Genomic DNA, 20,043 nt, shown 5'->3' on the forward strand with positions numbered 1-20,043 from the left:
AAGCGTTTACCTGAGTTCGTTAAGCTGATCTGTCCTCATACCCCAAGCGATGGCAAGCCACAGCGAGAGAAATAAGACCCAATTCATCACCCATTCTGCACGGAGGAAGGGCATCTGTAAGCACCAACATCCCGACCGCATTACGGTAGTAATAAAACTGCCTCAGGTGGCATGGGAGCGCAATTATCAGCCGTTACAGGCAAGGTTTTACTGGCGGAGAAATTAGTCCTTTTGGGAGCTCCCTGAGGTATAATGGTTGCTGAAGTGATGGTGGTAGCGAACGTGCACGTGAGGCCAGTTCCGAACGGCCAGATATGCTAATAGTCCGTTGTCTGCTGCTTGCAAGTTTTTTATCGGATATTGACAAAATTTCAATACAAAGCACTAATTATTTACATTAATTCGCAATTTACAAGATGAAGATTAAAACAAATATAAAACCAGTAATAACGGACACCCAACGCTACAAAAAAAATACAAGAATGAAAAGATGAACATGATGATTATAGACTGACCAACACTGCTATGTATAGTTGGTTGCTCTCCTGCCCAGGTAACTCCCGCTCGAGATAACTACTGTAACGCCCAATAAAACCCCTGGTGTATCTCAAGCAAAATGATAGCTGATATGTAAGTGGTGATAATGCGGCGGGAAAAAATGGGTTAAAAAACGCGGGGTTGAACAATATCAGATGAGGCGGCAAGTAGATCCACACAAGGACCATCATTGACGCCCTGACCATTCAGCAGAAGGGCCTTGGGTAAGCGATCGGGGTTGGGCTTCAATCACATAGTCGATGCCATTGTCAGAAGTGTAGCTGGGAGGCCGTGGTAATGGCACCTTGCCGCCCAAACCTTGGGTCTTATTTGCGTGCTGCGGTAAAGTGGTGGTATCGCCGTCTACGCGGTGCCAATGGAGTAGGTCTGGATTAATTCTCTGGGATGCATAAATTAGCCAAACAGATCTGTGAGCAGACAGTCGAGGAGCGTCTTAATATATCACTTACTACGCTACTTCTCCAGAGGCCATACGCTGGAGGCGGGGGCGTGACCTTCTCCTGGCTCGCACCATTGTTTTGAGTCAAATTCTCCTCGTCCCGGAGGAGAATGACATGAATGGGACGTTCTGGCTGAGCGTAGCCAGTTGGCCCTGCCCTGCTTGGTATCCGATTCATAGCCATAGTAGATCTTGAACCTCGCAAGGTCACCATAGAAACTCGGATGAGGGAATGACAAAAGACAATGGCAAGGATCAGAATAATAAATATCAAGAGTATATGAAGTTCGTGGCCTAGATGCGATTTAGAGACAGTGAAGGCAACATCTGTATCACTCGGTCAGTATACCTTTAGCCCCTAAGGTTAGATCGAACTTAAACTTACAAAGAGAAAGGGCTAGGGTTAGGAACAGAGCAGATGTGGTAAGCGTGACAAGCCGTCGTCTCGTATTCTTTTCTCTTAGTATCATGATAAACGAGCGTGGGCGGCTGTTGGAGTTCCCAATGTCTCTTTGCACACCCTGCTCCGGCCTAATGCAAGACTGGTTTCTATCGGCAAAATCGTCCTGCTCCGGTCTAGGTTGCGCGTTGGTTCTGCCATAAGTTTCTCTTGGAGCATACAATAATTGTGGCAAGTTTATAGCGGATTGATGCGATGAAGTAGGCCCTGAAGATATGCGATATTCCTGATGTCCCACACTATCGATGAGAGTTCGCTGTCCATGGGCTAAATATTCGTTGCGTCTCGTTGATGCCGATTGCGCACGACTGTCTTGGGAGCCTAGGGAGCTTCCAATATAGTTGAATCTAGTGTAGCCGGGCTCTGAAGATGAATAAAGTAGCGCCCGAGAGGTCGACTGGTATGAATGTGACGATTCTGTTTGAGGTAACAGAACTGATCCCATGTTGAATGTCTTGTCACTGAAATCACGACATTTGTGCCGACGAAAATACAAAGCAATAACCTGCAAACTTCAACCGCCCGACAGTTATGATATTAGCAGTTTGTCAGATCGTTGTATATTGAGCGCTGCTGTCCTTTTATTGGAATGAGCTATAAGCTAATTCCGCATTCGGGAAATGGCACGCAAAACGGTAGATGCGAAAGCGTTCAGATATGCGGCAACTAACTTCTAACGATTAGGCCCACAACGCATGCAACAGCGGTCGAATTATTGTTGTGAGTGTTTGCCTGCGCTGGCAACAAGTATCTTTGCCACTAAATGTTCATAATGAGGGCTTAAGGGCTGCGGAGGTAGATGGCAATCGTATCGGTATTCCCGCTAAAGACAGTATAGAGCGAAGTTTAGATTGTATAAAAGGGAAAGAAAACAGGAAAATATTCCAGAGCTGTTGAAGTAGTTCGAGAAAGGAAGGAAAAAGCAAACGAAAGATCAGGGGCAGCACCAGGTTACAAAGAGAAGATCTGATATGGGCTGAATAATGAGAATGAAATACAACAAGATGGATAGAAAGGGAAGAAAGGTGACGGTGATAGTAAGGGTATGTTTTAGAAATCTAAGCAGTCAGAGAAAAAAGAGACCGGAGTTGGAGAGAAGGAAGGAAGCACAGAGCCCCAAAGGCCTGTGACATTGGATCTCAGACTGAGAGGGAGGCAGGATGGAGTAAGTATCGCGATAAGCCCAGAAGACTAGTGGCCGTAACTAGAACGAAACCCCCTGGACGACCCACGCTCCCATGCCTCTTCCGAAGTACTAGCTACCTTTGCCATGGATTGATCCCGTCCATGACAATATATTGTGCAAGAGAGAAAGACACTGTGAATAAATTCGATCTTAATAACTCCAGTGACCGGTATTCGTATGAAACCATCACTTTTCCCTGATCCTGATGCCAAAAATATGTACCTATACTCCGTAGATTTTGGGTAAATGACAGGATAATTGCGGGAGAATATTTCGCTTATGGAGCTAGACTTGAAACAAGCCTCTAAACCTATTAAAATAACCTCATAGCATTAGGGAAGCTTCCGACAGTCTTTGGACGGTATCTCCCTGCCTAGCCTACTACGGAGTAGTACTTAGTAGTCACTAGCCCCGTACCTCGATTTAATACAAATCTAAATCTAGGTACTAAGCCACAGTCGCGCGTCATAAGCCACTTAAAAAGAAAACCCAAGGTCGAAAAATACTCTCAGGGCAAACCAAACAAATTAAACGAAGAATATCAAGATGTCTATTATGATATAGTAAATTCGATACCTCAGTGGGATGCTGCCCGTTCGACTTTCAGACGTTAAATCTTACACTCCATGACACGATTAATGGAAAGAAATCTGGTACACAGCCACTACTCTAGTCCTTTTAACCATGCTCATTACTAGATCCCTGAGTAGCTGTTTGGAATCGCCTCCTCGACAATTCGTTCTCGCATGTGTGGTATATATCATATAACTCGTGTTCTTGTTGCTGCGATGCACATCTTTGCTGTGACAATCTGAGTAGGCCGTCTTTAGTCGAGTTAAGTGACCTTCATGGTACCGCACAAGACATCGAGCCTGATATTAATCTCTGTCGAAAAATGAAATCATACCCTGGAATGTGCTGGGCATTACGTTGATGCATAATAACCTGGAATCCGGTATCCTCATTTGCCAAGTTCTCCGAGCATCAGGGTTCGATCAGATGAGCCAGAAACAACTGTAAGAACAATTAGAATAGCAGATACCTATAACCATGGAAGAAGACTTACTGATGGGTTCACCGTTCGGTGAAAATCGTACATCATTGACTGTGCCCTTATGCCCGGGGAGCTTGTATAGAAGCTTTCCAGTTTTGAAATCCCAGACGACTACGCTCCTGTCACCACTTCCCGCAGCAATCCTTTCACCCTTCGGATCCCAGCTTGCTCGAATGAGGTTCTTGTCTAGCCCGACAGGAGCGCCGTCATACGTCGTGATGAGTCGATTTGTTGGCGCAAAAGGTCGGATATCCCATGCGCGTACAGTCGAATCATGAGAATTAGAAAGAAGAGTCTGCGAGTCTGGCGAAATTTCCAATGAGGTGATAGTATCCATGTGCCCTGTCATGGAATAAGTGATAGATTTTTTCCGCAGGTCCCATACATGAATCGCATTGTCAATGCCGCCACTGTAAATTTCGTTACCTGCTTCCGACAAGGCCACTGCAGTAATGGGCAGTTCCGTTTCCAGATACTCAATAGCATCCTTTTGCCGGGGATCCCAGATTCCCACACAACCATCATCACTGGCACTGACCAACAATTCCTGGCCCCTCTTGCTAATATCTAGACAGTTCACTATCTCCTCGTGACCCACGTGGCGACGTATTCTTTGCCCAGTTTCCAGATCCCAACTTGCCAGCGTTGCATCGGCTGACGCGGAGAAGATCGTTCTTGAGTCGCGAGACCACTGTAGGTCAAGCACCGCTCCTCGGTGGCCTGTCAAAACACCATAATTTTCACATTGTCCATAGGTATTCCAAAGCACTATAATTCGCGTGGAAAATTAGTTGTCATGCAATTGCTTGGCATCCACTTTTTAGGCGCAACGTACAAATAGACCTATCCATTGAACCGGATGCAATATGCTGTGCGGTAGGGTCGAACCGGACAGTAAAGATTTCACCGGAATGGCCTATATTTTAATTAAACATACAGAACCACCTGAGTAATGCGACATTCGTTACCTGTTAGCTCCATAATCGGCGCCTCAAGCCACTGGTGCGGGGAACCTGCCAGCACGGTCAATAAAGAATCCTCGATACGACTTCTGTAAGGTCATCATGAAGAAACGCATACTGCTTGCACAAGTGTTCCATTCTGCGACGAGCTTTTAACCACGGCAGTGCTATTATCCAAGCCAGCGTCGGACTTTTTTCGTTTCACAACAAGCTGACTAGATGACCCAAAAGCTTCTTGGGCAGGTCGTTTTTCTCCAGACATGTCACTGAAATGATCTGGGGATTGCTGACCCAACGACGATTTTCAGAAACTTGTAATGAGAAAAGGCTCTGGATTGTATAGGACAAGTTGTGGATAGATAGCAATTGACTTCTAGAAAACTGATATTAGGGGAGCCTTGTCGGGGTCGGAGTACGTTCATCTTTTCCGCCCGGCAAGTAGCTCTACGCAAGCGCTGAACGCCCAGCAGGTTAGCCGCGATAGACGCCGGTCCACTATGCGCTCCGCCCGTACCCCGTCGATCCACAGACTCGGGCGGGGAGGAATATCCATCAACAACATTTTGATAGCTGCTGGGCATTCACCTCATACCTGTTGCCGTATCACGCCTTTGTTCAAACTGTGCACTGGTTCTTTGAGAATCTACATAACTGAAGTTGTAAACGAGAATGTCTGCCACAAAAGCCTCAAGGATCGGTGAAGAGTAAGTTGTTTGTTGATGATATTGATTCGTGATGTTCTCATTAACAGCATACGGTGTAGGCTATGGAAGTCAGTAAGCTGAGTGCCGTTTCCAATCTGTCGAATGTTAAGCTCGATTGCATCCAGCAAAACCAGCGCGAAGTCGTTTGTGACTAACATGTTGCAACATTTTTAGAACGAGGGTTGACAAAGTCAATGCGGAGTTAGTCACATTGACTTATGGTACAATTGTTGCACAATTATGTCAGGACTATGACTCAAACTACCAGGAAGTGAACAAGCAACTAGACAAGATGGGCTACAATATTGGTATGCGACTTATCGAAGACTTTCTGGCAAAGTCAGGCGTCGGCCGGTGTTCCAACTTCCGGGAAACTGCAGACATGATCGCAAAAGTACGATCTAAATCTATCATATGCCAGACATCTACCCCCAGATCATGTGACTGACAGATGCTTGAATAGGTTGGGTTCAAGATCTTTCTTAACATCTCGCCTACCGTAACGAATTGGACCAGCGATAATAATCAGTTCTCTCTTGTCTTCGACGAAAACCCGCTAGCCGACTTTGTCGAGTTGCCAGATGATGGGAGGGCGCAGGATGAGCTGTGGTTTTCTAATATTTTGTGTGGTGTCCTGCGAGGTGCTTTGGAGATGGTAAGTAAACTAAGCCGCAAATTTTTCTACATCGTTGGTCTACACGCCACTAGGGCTCACATTTTCTGGCGTATCTTTCTAGGTTCAAATGCAGGTCGAAGCGCATTTCGTTAGCGATGTGTTGCGGGGTGACGATACCACGGAAATCCGGGTATCTCTGGTGAGATATATTGAAGATGAAATGCCACCGGAGGAGGAGTAACAAGGATATGGAAAACAAGAATTCTGTAGAGGGTTGTGGCGTACGGTGTTTGGGATTCGATGGTCTCTGTTCTTAACTAATTTATAGCATTTCTTGTCTTTAGTAGGTATCTGCAACCTATTTGTACCAGACGTTGACTTTGATGATTAGCCCTACCCTGTTGATATGTTGGCTATATTCTAGTACAAGGCTCGACCGACCGTCAACATTGGCGTTTCGGTCGAACAATAGAACATGGGGCCATGGAATGAGCCATGATCACCCGCCTTGTGACTGTCGCTCTTGTGATTAAGATACTAGTAGTATGATTTATGAAGAGGGTTACAGATCACATTTTGGCTAGCCCGCATAATAATCCGTGTTTTCATAAATTCGCTGATTCAATGATAGATGATATAGTCAAGGAGTGTTCAAAAACAAAGGACTGTATACAGTATTCCAAAGGAGGATCCAACCAACCTAGTCGGAAAAAAAGGAAATGGGGGTTTAAACCAATTATCGTCTCATCCTACAAGTTACAAATGCAAGAATGGCATGATAAGAGCCAGTGCCGGTCTGCCACATCATGTTTAACAGTAAGGTTTCAAGGTTGTAATCAATTTCAAAGACATGTAAATCAGGGGCTTGACCAGTCTATTAGGACAACAAGTGTGTCACAAATTGGTAGGCGTTAGATTGTTGAATGAAGGCCATTGCCATTTTGAAACATGGAGATTAAGTAGGATCTCCATACAGAGTTAATAACACAGAACTAAATGATCGCCCTTAGTTATCGAACTTTATGCTAAGTCATCAAACTAGTGGCCTCTTTATATTTACGGATAAATCAACAGAAAGCAAACACATGTAATGTCCGAACGTATACAGACCAATGCAAATCGAATGCTCACACGGTCTGGTTGACCGATATTACTACACCCCCAAACTACATTGATCTGATTCCCTTGTGGTCTGGGGGATGGGCAGATCTGCACAGGAAATTCTAGTCTGCCGGAGTTAGACACGTGATCTACCATACCATAACTGTGCTGGAAAGTACGCAAGCCTGGCGACCCTGAGTTATTCTAAGCCCCATGTACTCCGTATGTTATGAGTATCTTCAATGTTTCGATCTCTACACGTCGAAACCAACGGTTCTTCTCTCTAAATTAATTTTTTGTCACCCCTCTCTCTATCTCTTCAAACCAATGGCTCTGAGGAATGCTTCACATAGTTGTCGGTCTTTTCCCAAGTAATTTCTCAATTGTGTGTTTATCCCTTCGCTGTGGAATATCTATACTCTCCGAATTACACCACCTCAGATCGGGTCAACAATTCTGCGCCTACTCTTCAAATCAATGCCAAGATACTTCCTATCTACCTTGCCTCTCATACTTCTTTCCTTTTCTCCTCTATTTTTCCCTCTTTCTCTTCCGTGTTCTTTAACGCCATAATATTTAAAACACTGTGCACTTCGCATTCCTGCAGATTTGCAAAGAATTTTTTTACTAGAGTCATTGCTTTGGTTTTCATTCATCCTTAGGCTTCCCTCTGCATAGTGGTAAGTAGTATGTAATTTTCCTTTTGCTTTCTATCACTTTTTGCCGCCTCCATAAGTAGAATTGCATGCTCAGAAATACGCGAGACAATAGCATCTCCCAGCCCTCCCGCCGTGTTCCGGGATAGATAATCCGCGCCGAACAAGCGATTCACGCCCAGCCGGCAGTGATTGAACAGCCCAGCACTCCAGGCACCGCGCCTGATATCCACGTCCTCCCACCCACCAGAACACCTCAGATCCACCGCTACACCTTGTCCTGACCTTTGCCTCCCATCCCTCCCCCCCCTCCACCATTACTTCCTCTAATCTGACCGGATCTGTCCGTGTCTCCTCTTTCCTTTTTCTGCAGGGGGATTTGAGATCTTTAATTTTTCATCGTCTGGTATTCTTTTGTTTCTTTCCTCTTAGTCTGGCTGGTCGGACTTGGACTGGCTTGTCCTCTCCTAAACGCCGTTCCCGTCTTTCTGCTTGTCGCCGCCCACACCCCCCGGTTGATCCTACCGCGCATTTTTCTCTCGGCTGGATATCTTGACCGACCATATACTTCCTCGTTAATATCTTCATGACCATTCATTACGTTCACCATATTCTACAATCAGCGTGCTCTATTGCTTCTACCCGCGCGTGGAAGTAACGGCAGATTCTTCCTGGTTGCTTTTGCTCCTGAGCGAGCCACGCTTATTTTCCCTTGTGAGTAATCTTCGCGATACTTTCTTGTTCAGTGTTGTCAGTCAATAAGTGGAACCATACTCAACGCTTGTTGATTCAGAAAGTTGCTTGGGCGCGTCCTTGTCCAAATTTGACCGTAAAGCCGCTTTTTGGTTCATCGCGCATCGGTATTTAATTGCAAATTCGTCACTCACCTGGTTGGAAGCATCGGTCATCTCGTCTGACTGTCTTCCCTTTCTCATTTACCCGTCTTGATCGCCACGCGCCCCTCGCCTTATCTTGTGGTGAGTTTCCTCGCCGCGAGACGGTGGATGCGCGTTAAACCCATCTATCGCCGACTCCCTTGATCGACGACAAGAAATAGGTGAGGGTGGCTGAGCCCCTTGGAGTGCTACCATGAGTCAGATGAATGTAGCTGGGATGAACCCCGGGGCCGGGGGCCCCGTGGGAGGGGTCCCCATGATTAATAATGGTTCGACGGCTCCTCGTAACGATGGAAATGTGAACAACATCCCCGAGTTGATGATTAACAACCTCAATACGTATATTTATGATTATTTGTTGAAGCGCGGCCATCACGAGTGTGCTAGGGCCTTTGTGAAGGACGAGTCGATCAAAATGAGCACTGAGCCACCTATAAAGTCAAGTCCAGGTCACCGTCGCGATGGCGAGGTGAATGGTATCGATGGTGATACGATGATGACAGATAGCAAGGACGGTGACAAAATGAAAATACCCGATGACTTGCCACGGCCAAATCTTCCTAGTGAAGGCCAGCAATCCTCTTTTCTTTTGGATTGGTTCAGCCTCTTTTGGGATTTCTTCTGGGCTCAGCGCAAGAAAGGGAACAGCAATGATGTGAGACAGTACCTCCAACATACTCAGGTACAGACCCTTGCACTGTTTGACGAAGGTCTGAGTTTCTTCTAATATGTATAGAACATGTTGCGCTTCCGAGAACAACAGCACAATCAACTACTACGACAACAGCCAATGATGCCCGCCCAGATGCAGCAGCTCAATCTTCGCCGAAATGGATCTGTTGCACCCAACCTTCAGAAGACTGTTTTACAAAACAATACTTCAGGCCTGTACGCTTTCCTTGGAATCCAATGCTCGCTCCTAACAATAGCAAGTGATGTAGTGCTGATTTAACTCAACAGCTCCCAACAACAGCTTGCCCAACTCCATAAAACGCAGCAAGTGCAGATGATCCAACAGATGCAGAGAGAACACTCGGATATGGACATGAACGGCCATCGCCCCCAGTCCCCGTCTTCCGCAGAGAACGCCCCGTCGCCATCGAAACGGCCCCGCCTCGAAGGTGGACACATGAACGGACAGCAACTAGCTCCCAACGGACGGGGTCAAGGACAGGGTATGCCCGGCCAGCCGAATCCGCAAGCGCTTTTAATGCAAAATGGCCTCAATCCGCGGCCGATGAATCCGGCCCAGTTCCAGGCTTTCCAGCAGTCGGGCCCTGCTGCGCAGCAGAAGTCAATCCAGGTATATGCTCAAAATTTAGCCCTTCACCACTCTCGCTCAGCAATGAATAACCAGGGCATGCCGAATGGTGGTTTGATAAATCCCGGTGTCATGCCAAACCAGACGGATCTGGTGCCATTGCCAGATGGCCAGGGTATGTACCCGATGAACGGCGATTACTATCCACCGAATGGTCAGATGGCCCAGGTTCGGGCTGGATTGCAGACACCTGGCGGTCAGCATGGGAATCATGCTCTCCAGGATTATCAAATGCAGCTTATGTTGCTTGAACAACAGAATAAGCGGCGCTTGATGATGGCTCGTCAAGAGCAGGATAGCATGGCCCGTCCTGACGGTCAGCCCCCAATGCCAGGGCAGCAGCAGGCTTTGCCACCAGGCACCTCTCCCCAAGGCAGCAGGGCGGGCACGTCCCCCAACCCGAACGATCAAATGAAACGAGGCACTCCGAAGATGCCTCAGACCGGACTCCCTGGTTCCCCCAGCGGCGGTGACGCAATGGCTCAGGGCCGTGGCTCGCCTGCGTCAATGAATTTCAACGGTGGCCAGATGCCACCTGAGATGGGCGGCGCTTTCTTCATGAAAGGCATGCAAGATGGCATGGCAGGCCCCAATGGCATGCGACCTCCGAGCTCGAATCCCGCTTTCAGTGGCCCTCAAATGGGTCAGCCGATTCCTGCGGGCACTGGAAACCGGGTGCCGAGCGGAGGCTGGCCACCACAGCAAGGTAGTCAGGGCCAGCCGATGGCGCCGCAACAGTCCCCCGCGACCCAAACGACCGGAACGCCCCAAGAGCGCAACGCAATGCCTCCCCTCAGGCCCCGCCCGCTGCGGGTTCTAATACCGGTCGAACGCAGCCGCCGTCCCCTCAAACAGCACCCGCCCCACCTACGCCACAGCAAGCTAATAAGCCCGCCCCGAAGAAAAAGGAGACCAAAGATAACCGGAAGGTAAGAGATATTTGGATTCTTCTTTCGCGTTCGAGTTTCTTGCGCTGTATCTAAATATGTTTCTAGCGGACTTCAAAGAAGGCGACTACTGCCGCAGCAGCCGCAAACACTGCAGCCACTCCCTCGTCCGAAGCAGAGCATCCTCCGACTCCTACGCCATCGACACCAATTACACCCCAACACCCCAATTCGTTCAATAAGGCCGGCACAAATGCTACGACAAGTGCTCCACAGCAGCCAACGTCTGCGCCTGCACCCCAGCCGCTCGTACAGCCACCACCGCCACCACCACCGGATCAAAGTCAACAGCCATTTAATGACCTGAGTATCCCAGATGTATGTTGTTATGAAGGGTTTTATTTCCTAACGCCTCACTAACCGAATCTATAGGCCTCTGCCTTCAATCTTGATTTCAGCGCTCTGGAAAACCCGGATATCTTGGAGAATTTTGACTTTGACACGTTTCTCAATACGGATGCGGATACCACCGGGTTTGGGTTCGACCCAGGCATGCCATACCCGACAGATGGGGTTGAGACCGGTGCCGGAGATGGCTTGTAAAGGAGTCCAACGGATATTTCGTTCTTATCTCTCATATACCCTTCCTTGCTCTGTACATTCCTAAAGTTTGGCTTGTGCTATTCGGTTTTTGTTCAATTCCCCTCTTTCTCATATGCTTCAACTTTTCTCTTTAGTGTGTCTCTGTCGACGTGACTTGGATATGTGCCGTGAGATTGGCGTTAAGTGTATCCGTTATTGCATGTCTTTCATTTTTTAACCGAGACGCGATTGACCTTGAGATGGAATCCACCTGTATTCAAGCTGCGTTATTTTGACACCTGTGCCATTCGATTCTCTTTCTTTTATTACTACTATATCTATTATTTGGTTAATCTTTGTCGTTAAGCTCCCATGGCCGACGTCGACTGATCTTGCTCTAGTATTAGTTGTGCTCTTATAATGCTCAAGGCTCAACGGGCATATCAGCTTTCCAAAGCCCCTCCATCCCTTTCATTTCCCCTATTTCCTTTGTCTTGTGATTATGGCGTTATCGTTAAGGTCCTCCTTTGTTGTCTAAGTCATCAGTGACTCCTCTCCGGGGTATGGGTTTATGAATTGAGAAAAGATACTTACGTCTTCGAATATTACATCGGTATGCCGTCTACCGTTATCTCATCCAGATCCCTCTTCCTTGCTTTGGGGTCGGGAAAAAGAAAAAATCAAGGCAAAATCCAGCATGAGATGGTCCAGAATGTACTGCCGCCGCTGGTACTGGTTATGAAAGATAGAGAGACTGAGATTTTCCTTTCTGTTCTGGACATTGTTTTATGCACTTTAGCAAGTTTGATAACTGACTTCCTTCTCTCTAAACAAAGTAAAAGCTTGAACGGTACTCGGTACATAGCTTCATTGTGCTCGTGGCGCCCATTATAAGATTGACTGATAATTTGAAACCTCCTTTCTCTCTACATGTTTGGGTGTAAGCAAAACTCGAAAAGAAAAGAACCTTACCTTCAATTTCTGAGAATACACCTACGCGAGAACGTGTCGCTCAAACCCACAAACTCAGAGGCAAAATAGCAGTTACCATGTAGATGGTCACGATCAGTTTTTTCATTAGACCAGTCCGCCAATATGTAAATGTCCATACGCGTTCGAACCCGGTCATGTCTTCTTCCACCAATTGTATCAAAGCTTCAACCGGGGCAAGCCTGCAAATAGCTACAGAAATTTTGTTAGAGCTCCGGGCCCCTGTTCGCTCTTTGCGCTGCTTATGGCGCCTGCCTACCTCATGGCTCAGTGTTGCCTTGACCGGCCACTTTGTAGGGGCCCGCGAGTCATCTGCTTGATCCATGCGATTTGAGGTATCTCGAAGGGGTATGATCGTAGCCACTATCAAATACTAGCCAAATGTATAAAGCCGTGTGGGCAGCAGTATTTGAGTCGGATTTGCTTCTGTGACCATGCTCCTGGGACACAAGGTAGCTAACCCTGGAGCTTGATTTAATGAAAGTAACCTATGCCTTGCGCATATCTTGTACACACTAATTCCGTTACGCAAACTTATCTACATATGACTTGTTAGCTGCCTCAAGAGTTGCACCTTACACCTATTTTCTTACCCTTATGATCTCTAGCTAATATAATGCTTGAATTCCTCTAACAAGTCCAATCTCTTAGTGAATATTGATTGAATAAACATTGTACCCAGGGGCGGGCAGTACAGAAATTATTTTACAGAGAATGTAGTGCCCTGAAGGGTGTGCTGTGCTTCGCTAGTGGAATAATCATCTGTGAGTTAGAGAATGAACTAAAACCTGCGAGGATATCGTTAGAAGACAAGCAAAGGAGCAGCGAACGACAGAGAGAAAGACAGAAATACGAAGAGAAAAAAAAGGGGGGGGAAAGGGGGGGGGGGAAAGAAATAAAAACTCTGGAGTGCGCGCTCATAAAAGTTTTGATGAAAGCTCAAGTATAACAATTAGTCAATCTCGGCCGCCTCAGCTACAGAACCTGCACGGTGGCTTCCTGGTCCAAGAAGTTCTTCGAGGCCAACCCGTCGGAGAAGGTCATCTGTTTCAGACAACTCTTGTGCTGGAGAAAGCAGAATTGGCTCTCCTTTGGAAAAACCGAGACTTTCCCTGCGAGCAGAACCCGTGGACCGTCTTCTTCTAGATCCAGTGGGAGTCTCTAGGTTTCCACTGGTACGCACGGCTGTCTTGGACCCAGAATGGTGGACTTTGTCACTTTCCCTTCGCGGAGTTTCCACTATGATCTCGTTTTCCTTCTTATCCGACGTCATCCCCTCTTTCCTGCCTTTAACCTGGACATTTAGGCCGACAGGGAGCTTGCTCGTTGCTGCGGTATCAGCAACAGGCTCCGCAGAGAGGTTGGATTTAACGCTAGCTTCTGAGACGTCTCTAGTACCTAGACACGATTTATCCTTTGGAAGCGATCCTCTGTTTCCGTTGTTAATATAGGATGATGACCGCGCTTCAGCTGCAACAGAGAGCTTTCGGCTTATAGGTAATGTGGCGGAAGGCGTGTTTGTGGGCGCTTTTGTACCGCAGGACAGGGGTTTTGGAGGACTTAAGACCTCAAAAAGCTGATTATAGGACTCCTCGTCAATAGGGGAAATGATGCTTGGATGCTTGCTATGCTCGTAGCTAATGCCAGTCATGTGTGAGATAGCTCGACTACTGGTTGAACTTGAAACATAGTCGGGCATAGATACATCCTCCGAAGAGGGTCTCGCACCTCGGTGGCGTGTGGAAGGATCAAGCACGTAAGGGTCGATGAAAGGATCCGGCATAAGCTGTTCCTGTTGGGGCCATCGTGGTTCTCGGAGACTGCCTTGTATTTGGGGAACAGGCCCTTGATAGTTTCGGTATGTCCAAGCGCCGTGTGCTGCCGGATTGCTGGTTTGGCTGCTTATGGTCGCTAACTGTCGAATACCATGTCGGGTGGGCGAGTGGGCATGCGTATCCTCTGGCTCTTTCAAGTCACTAAGCTCACCCCTAGAGTTGTATTTGAATAGACGGGGTTCTCGGCTCCACATGGAGGCATTAGGCCAAGCAATACTAGAATACTCCAATACCTCTATCGCTTGTTAGATACATGTGCCCAACTTTGAAGAAACTAAAGGGTGCAGAGGGTCATGGGTAACTCACGCAAAGGAGCATGCTGAAAAGCAAAAGCAACCACTTCTTTAACACGCTCAAAAGGTGGGTTGCGATGTGGCCGAGCAAAGCCTTCAGAGATCACTATCCTAATTCTACCATAAAGCTCACCAGCGTCCCAGTGCTGCTGCTCTAAAATCTCCTGGTGAAATGGCGGGAAACGCAGGTTATCCTGATTTCCGCTCTTATCGATATCTAGCGAAAATTGTTTCAGCAGTTGTAACTTTCTCACAGGGTATTGAGGGGAGCAGCATACTTGAACTTAGATCTAGACCAATTTCATCAATCAGAAAAGTGGTGACTTTGCTTCTCAGGCTTGGTCTACTCACCAATGACATGGGGCCAATTAGTCCTCTGGCCAAAGACGCTACCACTATGCAAGTAGACTCATTTTATTAGCTTCTATTCAATGGCTGTTTGCTACTGAGCCTGTAACTCACGAGATAAAAAGACCGTCAATGAAAATCCGGACTTCAAAAAGCAGGGCATCATCGGGTTGCAGCAGACTCTCCATCAGCCGACTAGGCCGAGGCCTCTCCCAGCTATGAACCGACACCCGAAACGGAGTATTCGGTGATACACTTGGGATGAAAGTTGTGAGCACAGGTAGCAGACCTGTGTTTCCTTGAGGGAGGCAATATGACGCCGGATTGACGAGAGCCGGACTGTGCAGATAAGGGGATCCTGCCGGCCGAAGATTTAGTATGTAGTCTGTATGGCTCACGGACATTGTACGTACCTCTATCTTTAATCACAAAGCATTGTGTCTTGAACTCTTGGATTGGCACTTTGGAATTCTCAGGGAAGAGAAGCACATCCCAACTCTCGTAACGCATCCTGTGTCGCATACAGTGTTTCCTTTGCCGTGTGATAAAATGAGGAACAAAGTATCTTGAGATGTGGTAGAGAATATCAGAAGTAATGAAACCGCATTGAATAAATTGGGGGCTTATGAGCAAGTGAGGGAGTAATCAAGCCTGTTGAAGAGACGATTGATGGGTGAAGTGGGAAAAGATGGCGAGCACGATATCAACGTCCCAAGGCTCCTTCCATATTTGGCGCTATATAAGGCATGTCTGGGTGAGACAGGGGTGGGCAGGAACGAGTGAAGGGACGTTAACCAATTGAACAATGAGAATGACTGCCGTATTTCTCAGGAAGATGTTTTACGCTCAATCACAATCACCTCAAGAATTAATGAGATTAGACAGACTAAACTGTGCATAGATCAAGTATGAAGGGAGATTGGGAACAAAGCCCCGTTCAGTTGGGTAGTTTGGCCATCTAGTAACATATACACGATCGAGGCCCATGGTCTTGCGATTATTCGACTCCAAGCGTGGTCAGCATCGCAGGAAAGGGCATGAATTAACATATAGATGTGACAGCTCACTGCGTAGCGAAAGGGGGAATCATCCGTAAAGAGACTGAAATACAAATTGGCCAGATGCACCTGGGACGCGCCAAGGAGAGAGAGAGAACAAAGAAAACGCGAATTTACGTAGGATGGATCATAAATACGAGAACGCCCAGATCATAGTCACGATGTCACAGATTGCCGCCAACGTCCGAGAAAACATGCAGCGTAGCCTTCAACCGAAGATCCACCAGGGCAGGTAGAACAGCCGTCAGCCTTGTTCCAGCTCCAGGAGCTACAATAACGAAGATTCAGAAAAGAGAGAGGACCCAATCCCAGATAATGACACTCCAGATGCAGCGAGGAGAGCAGGCGAACAGACAAGCCAGAGAATAGGCCGCCTTAACCGACAAAACTCTGGTACATAACCTCAAAAGACAGACACTGAACGAGCGAGAACGCATTGGACTCCATAAAGTGAACTGCACTTAGGAAAGAAGATGTTGAAGGGAAACAGTGTTGTACAGACCGCCATTCTAGCAGAAAGCATGACGCAACATCCTCATAGGGAAACATAATTCAATTTGACTGCTTCATGAGAAAAGACTCGAGAATAGGAACTTTTCGCAGAATGCCTGCCCAAGGATATAAGGGGAAAGACACGCACCAACGAATCGATCGGGTGTCATACGCATAAGGAAGGCCTAGGACCACAAACGTAATAGAAAGGCAAAGGGGGCATTTGGAAAAGGAGAACGTAAACGAATTCGGAAGGGGTTTGTTGAACAAGGCATCAAGAAGAAAAAAATAGCAGGATAGTTTGTGAAATAAGAGCTCAAATCTTGCTAACAAGAAAGTGGAAAGGAAATGAAAAAGCGCTCAGATGTAATGAAATACGTAGCACAGGAGAAAATGCCCATCCAGAGCTATAGAAGGGAGCTTTCGCAGAGATAGATAGCAGACTTGTTATAACACAAAAGACCCATCATTGAAATGACGCAAAACTCCTGCTGTGGCTTTCAAAAAAAGGAACGCTTTTTTTTACTAGATATTTTCGTTAACGATCTAGCCTGCACTAGGTACCGCGGAGTCTCATGCAGTAGCTTCAGGGTCACCAACCTTCATAGGCGCAAAGCCGCCATACTGGTGGGCAGGGGGCATGCCCATAGAAGGGTACATGGGAGGCGGAGGAGGAGCTGGGCGGTAAGGGCTTCCGGCAGGGCCGGAATTGTTCTGAGAGCGGCCCCAGCTCAGACGCACACGGGAGTTGCCGATGGGGTAACCCTGCATCTGGTTGATGGCCATCTCAGCCGCATGGCGCTGAACGAACTGAACGAAGCCACAGCCCTTTCCGGGAGGGATCTTGACATAGGTGATCTCACCGAATCCCTGGAAGAAAGACCGAAGCTCATCCTCGGTGACATAGCCGGAAAGTCCACCAACGAAGACAGTTGTGTTGTTGGGGTCAGTGAACTGGTTCATGGGCTGAGGAGCACCATAGAAGCCCATGGGAGGAGCACCCATGGGAGGGTACATTCCCGCGGGACCGGGCATGCCCATACCGCCAGGAACGACACCAGGACCCTTGTTCTTGGGAGTAGCGGTGGAGATGCGCATAGGACGGTTGCCGCAGTAGACTCCCTGCATCTCACTCAGAGCACGCTGCTGGTCATTCTCATCAGAGAAACGAACGAAGCCGTAGCCACGAGACATGCCGCTAATCGGGTCGGTCATAATCTTGGCAGACTTGCAAGACGGGAAGCGGCTCTGGAAGAGGGACACGAGCACATACTCGTTGACCTCAGGGCCCAAATCACCAACAAAGATGGAGTACTCGGGGCCACGGTCATCACGGCTGGAAACAACGGTTGTCAGTTAATGTTGGGTCGTTTGGAATTCCTTTGAGCTTCTTACCTGCGGTCAGCGAGGCCACCACCAGTGGCCCAGTTCAGCTTGAAGAGGCGGTTGGTGTTAGGCATAGGAGTGCCGTTCAACGACAGAGCCTTAGCGGCGGCAGCGGGAGAAGAGAAGTCGACGAAGCAGTAGCCGGCATTGCTCCTACTACCAACATTAGGATCATCTACAAAACATTTTCTGAGATTACTGTGTACTCACCCAGAGAACTTGTCGCGGATCATCTTAACATTGACCTGCTCGCCCATCTGGAACCAGAGGTTGCGGACGAAGTTCTCGTCGATCCAGGGCTCAAGCTCACCCATCCTGAAGGGCACTGTCAGATATATTGTTCCACGCCAAGAGAGCAAAAGGGGTTGCGCTTGACAGATATCACATACCAGAGAGTGGTCTTGCCCTCCTGAGCGGGCTGAACGGGAGCGGCCGTTGGCTCGCCAGGAGCAGGGCCCTGGAATTGGGCGGCGGTAGGGTCGGCCTGGCCGGCCATGGTGTCCGCGGTAGCAGGTGCGCCGGGGGCAGCAGCGGCAGCATCGGCCGCTGGGTGCTGGTTTTGGAACGATTCGAAGTTCTGGAAAGACATATTGACGTGAATCCGAGTTCGTAACTATAACGGTATCTGTAAAAATAACCCAAGTTAATTAGACTTCTTGGACTGAGACCAAGCAGTCCACCGTTTGCAACACCTCTATCTTGAATTGTGCCCCTTGGCGGACAGGAAGATTCTTGCGCGTACCTCAAATTTCAGGCAAAGTAGCAGAAACCTAAACAACAAAAAAAAAACTTTTCTATCCCGAAAACGGTCCGTGCGAGTGGGATTTCGTTGGAATCGTCAAGGAAAGAAGCGTATGATCGTTCAAGTGGAAACGACAAAAGAGTAATTCCACTTCCTAAGTCAAGTTCAAAAGCTGATTAGCGGCCCTGAAAGGAGCGTGATTTAACCTTGAGATAAAATAGTCACGGGAGGCTATGATAACGGAACAGGGAGAAAAGGCACGAGTGAGAAGTTTTAGAGGCGCAACCCAAGTGAATGGATCTAGGAAGCAGTTCCAGTGAAATATCTTCAAGTGCGACAGTGAAAAGGATAATATCAAAAGTGATTAGAACCCAAGGTGTGCGCTTGGTGTAGTGACCCGGGAGGGATTGGTTCATGGAAGTTGAAATAAGCGATGCAATTGTTTCAGCCTTGCTTGCCAAGACTATCTTTCGACGGACAAGGGAGCTTTCCAAGATGTGACGGAAGACCCGGAAGTCGTGTAGTCTAACGACAGGATAAATGGAAGTCGGAGAACTTTAGATCCAAGTCGAAGTAAGAGAGTAGTCGTGGTCCACATATTCACTAGGTCGAAACCGCATTCGTCGATGTGATTCCAGATCCGTCGGCACCGATTGCGACCGTCCCAACCAGTTCCATCATTGAGACTGTTCTTTCAGCCGGAAAACAAACCGTGCAACAACGAGGCTGTATGCTCGATATTCAAGCTTGGATATACGAGATTGAGCTCGTTGGGTGTTGCACTTTAGCGACCGTCCAGACCCCATCAGGTGCTAGGCAAGGCAGAAGAGAACAATCGGTTGGCGCATGGTCGCTGATGGTACCAAAATAATCGGTTCATCGGGCAGAGCGTGATGGCAGTATATTCGAAGAGCAATGGCTTGGGCGATTATTCTTCGTCTCTTTGGTAAGTAGATACCACTCCCAGGGAAGGCGTTCCATGATCCCTGAAGCGCACCAACTAGCAAGACAATGACGCAAATCTCTTCCACATCGCACCAAGAACCAATCCCTCGGGGTGAAGCAGGAGGGGGGAAAAAAGGAAAAAGAAAAAAGAGAGAAAACGAAAACTCAAAGGCTAGAAGGACAAGAAGATATAATACTTACTAGATGATATAAAACAAAGGCGACCTTGGAAAATAGCCTTCACAAGAGGGAATATAAAATGCGTTGCTCCGGAATGGCGCAAGAGAAATATGCGTTAAAGACGTAAAACGAACCCAGGAACTGGAGGAATCGAGACAACTCCCGCGAGGTGGAGAAGAAAAAAGTAAGAAACTAAGAGATAGAAAAGGCACAAGAAGTTGTTAACAGAACTATCCGCAAACCGACTCCGTCTTTTCCGACAAGAACAAGGAACGGGGGAAGGAAGGTGAAGAGGAATATCAAAAGGAAAAGAAGAAGAGGGGTAGACGAAGCAGCAAATATTCTTCAGAAA

General features: G+C 47.7%; 6 protein-coding genes across 6 annotated transcripts; 2 read left to right on the forward strand and 4 right to left on the reverse strand.

Annotated features, from left to right (window-relative positions):
- Positions 1-724: 724 nt before the first annotated feature.
- Positions 725-1,902, reverse strand: ABOM_008108 (uncharacterized protein; the record flags this gene model as incomplete). Its single annotated transcript, XM_022535237.1, has 3 exons — positions 725-937; positions 1,008-1,324; positions 1,383-1,902. The coding sequence occupies 3 exons, from the start codon at positions 1,900-1,902 to the stop codon at positions 725-727; spliced, it is 1,050 nt and encodes a 349-aa protein (XP_022386919.1).
- Positions 1,903-3,604: 1,702 nt separating this feature from the next.
- Positions 3,605-4,921, reverse strand: ABOM_008109 (WD40 repeat domain-containing protein; the record flags this gene model as incomplete). Its single annotated transcript, XM_022535238.1, has 5 exons — positions 3,605-3,657; positions 3,710-4,465; positions 4,533-4,613; positions 4,666-4,696; positions 4,778-4,921. The coding sequence occupies 5 exons, from the start codon at positions 4,919-4,921 to the stop codon at positions 3,605-3,607; spliced, it is 1,065 nt and encodes a 354-aa protein (XP_022386934.1).
- A 407-nt stretch (positions 4,922-5,328) lies between these two features.
- On the forward strand, positions 5,329-6,220 carry ABOM_008110 (TRAPP complex core subunit BET3; the record flags this gene model as incomplete). Its single annotated transcript, XM_022535239.1, has 4 exons — positions 5,329-5,363; positions 5,538-5,757; positions 5,827-6,018; positions 6,101-6,220. 4 exons carry the CDS (start codon positions 5,329-5,331, stop codon positions 6,218-6,220), a joined length of 567 nt encoding a protein of 188 aa, XP_022386967.1.
- Positions 6,221-8,825: 2,605 nt separating this feature from the next.
- Positions 8,826-11,443, forward strand: somA (putative cAMP-dependent protein kinase pathway protein (Som1); the record flags this gene model as incomplete). Its single annotated transcript, XM_022535240.1, has 6 exons — positions 8,826-9,314; positions 9,369-9,520; positions 9,593-10,659; positions 10,692-10,882; positions 10,949-11,218; positions 11,273-11,443. The coding sequence occupies 6 exons, from the start codon at positions 8,826-8,828 to the stop codon at positions 11,441-11,443; spliced, it is 2,340 nt and encodes a 779-aa protein (XP_022386966.1).
- A 1,921-nt stretch (positions 11,444-13,364) lies between these two features.
- ABOM_008112 (uncharacterized protein) lies at positions 13,365-15,398 on the reverse strand (the record flags this gene model as incomplete). The annotated part of the gene is made up of 6 exons (XM_022535241.1): positions 13,365-14,482; positions 14,554-14,757; positions 14,819-14,830; positions 14,892-14,935; positions 15,003-15,246; positions 15,302-15,398. 6 exons carry the CDS (start codon positions 15,396-15,398, stop codon positions 13,365-13,367), a joined length of 1,719 nt encoding a protein of 572 aa, XP_022386969.1.
- A 1,613-nt stretch (positions 15,399-17,011) lies between these two features.
- Positions 17,012-18,413, reverse strand: ABOM_008113 (RNA-binding protein; the record flags this gene model as incomplete). Its single annotated transcript, XM_022535242.1, has 4 exons — positions 17,012-17,774; positions 17,834-17,977; positions 18,035-18,139; positions 18,214-18,413. The coding sequence occupies 4 exons, from the start codon at positions 18,411-18,413 to the stop codon at positions 17,012-17,014; spliced, it is 1,212 nt and encodes a 403-aa protein (XP_022386968.1).
- Between the last annotated feature and the right edge of the window lie 1,630 nt (positions 18,414-20,043).

Source organism: Aspergillus bombycis (assembly GCF_001792695.1).
Source record: "Aspergillus bombycis strain NRRL26010 chromosome Unknown contig00074, whole genome shotgun sequence".
In the NCBI taxonomy this organism is placed as follows: Eukaryota; Fungi; Ascomycota; class Eurotiomycetes; order Eurotiales; family Aspergillaceae; genus Aspergillus; species Aspergillus bombycis.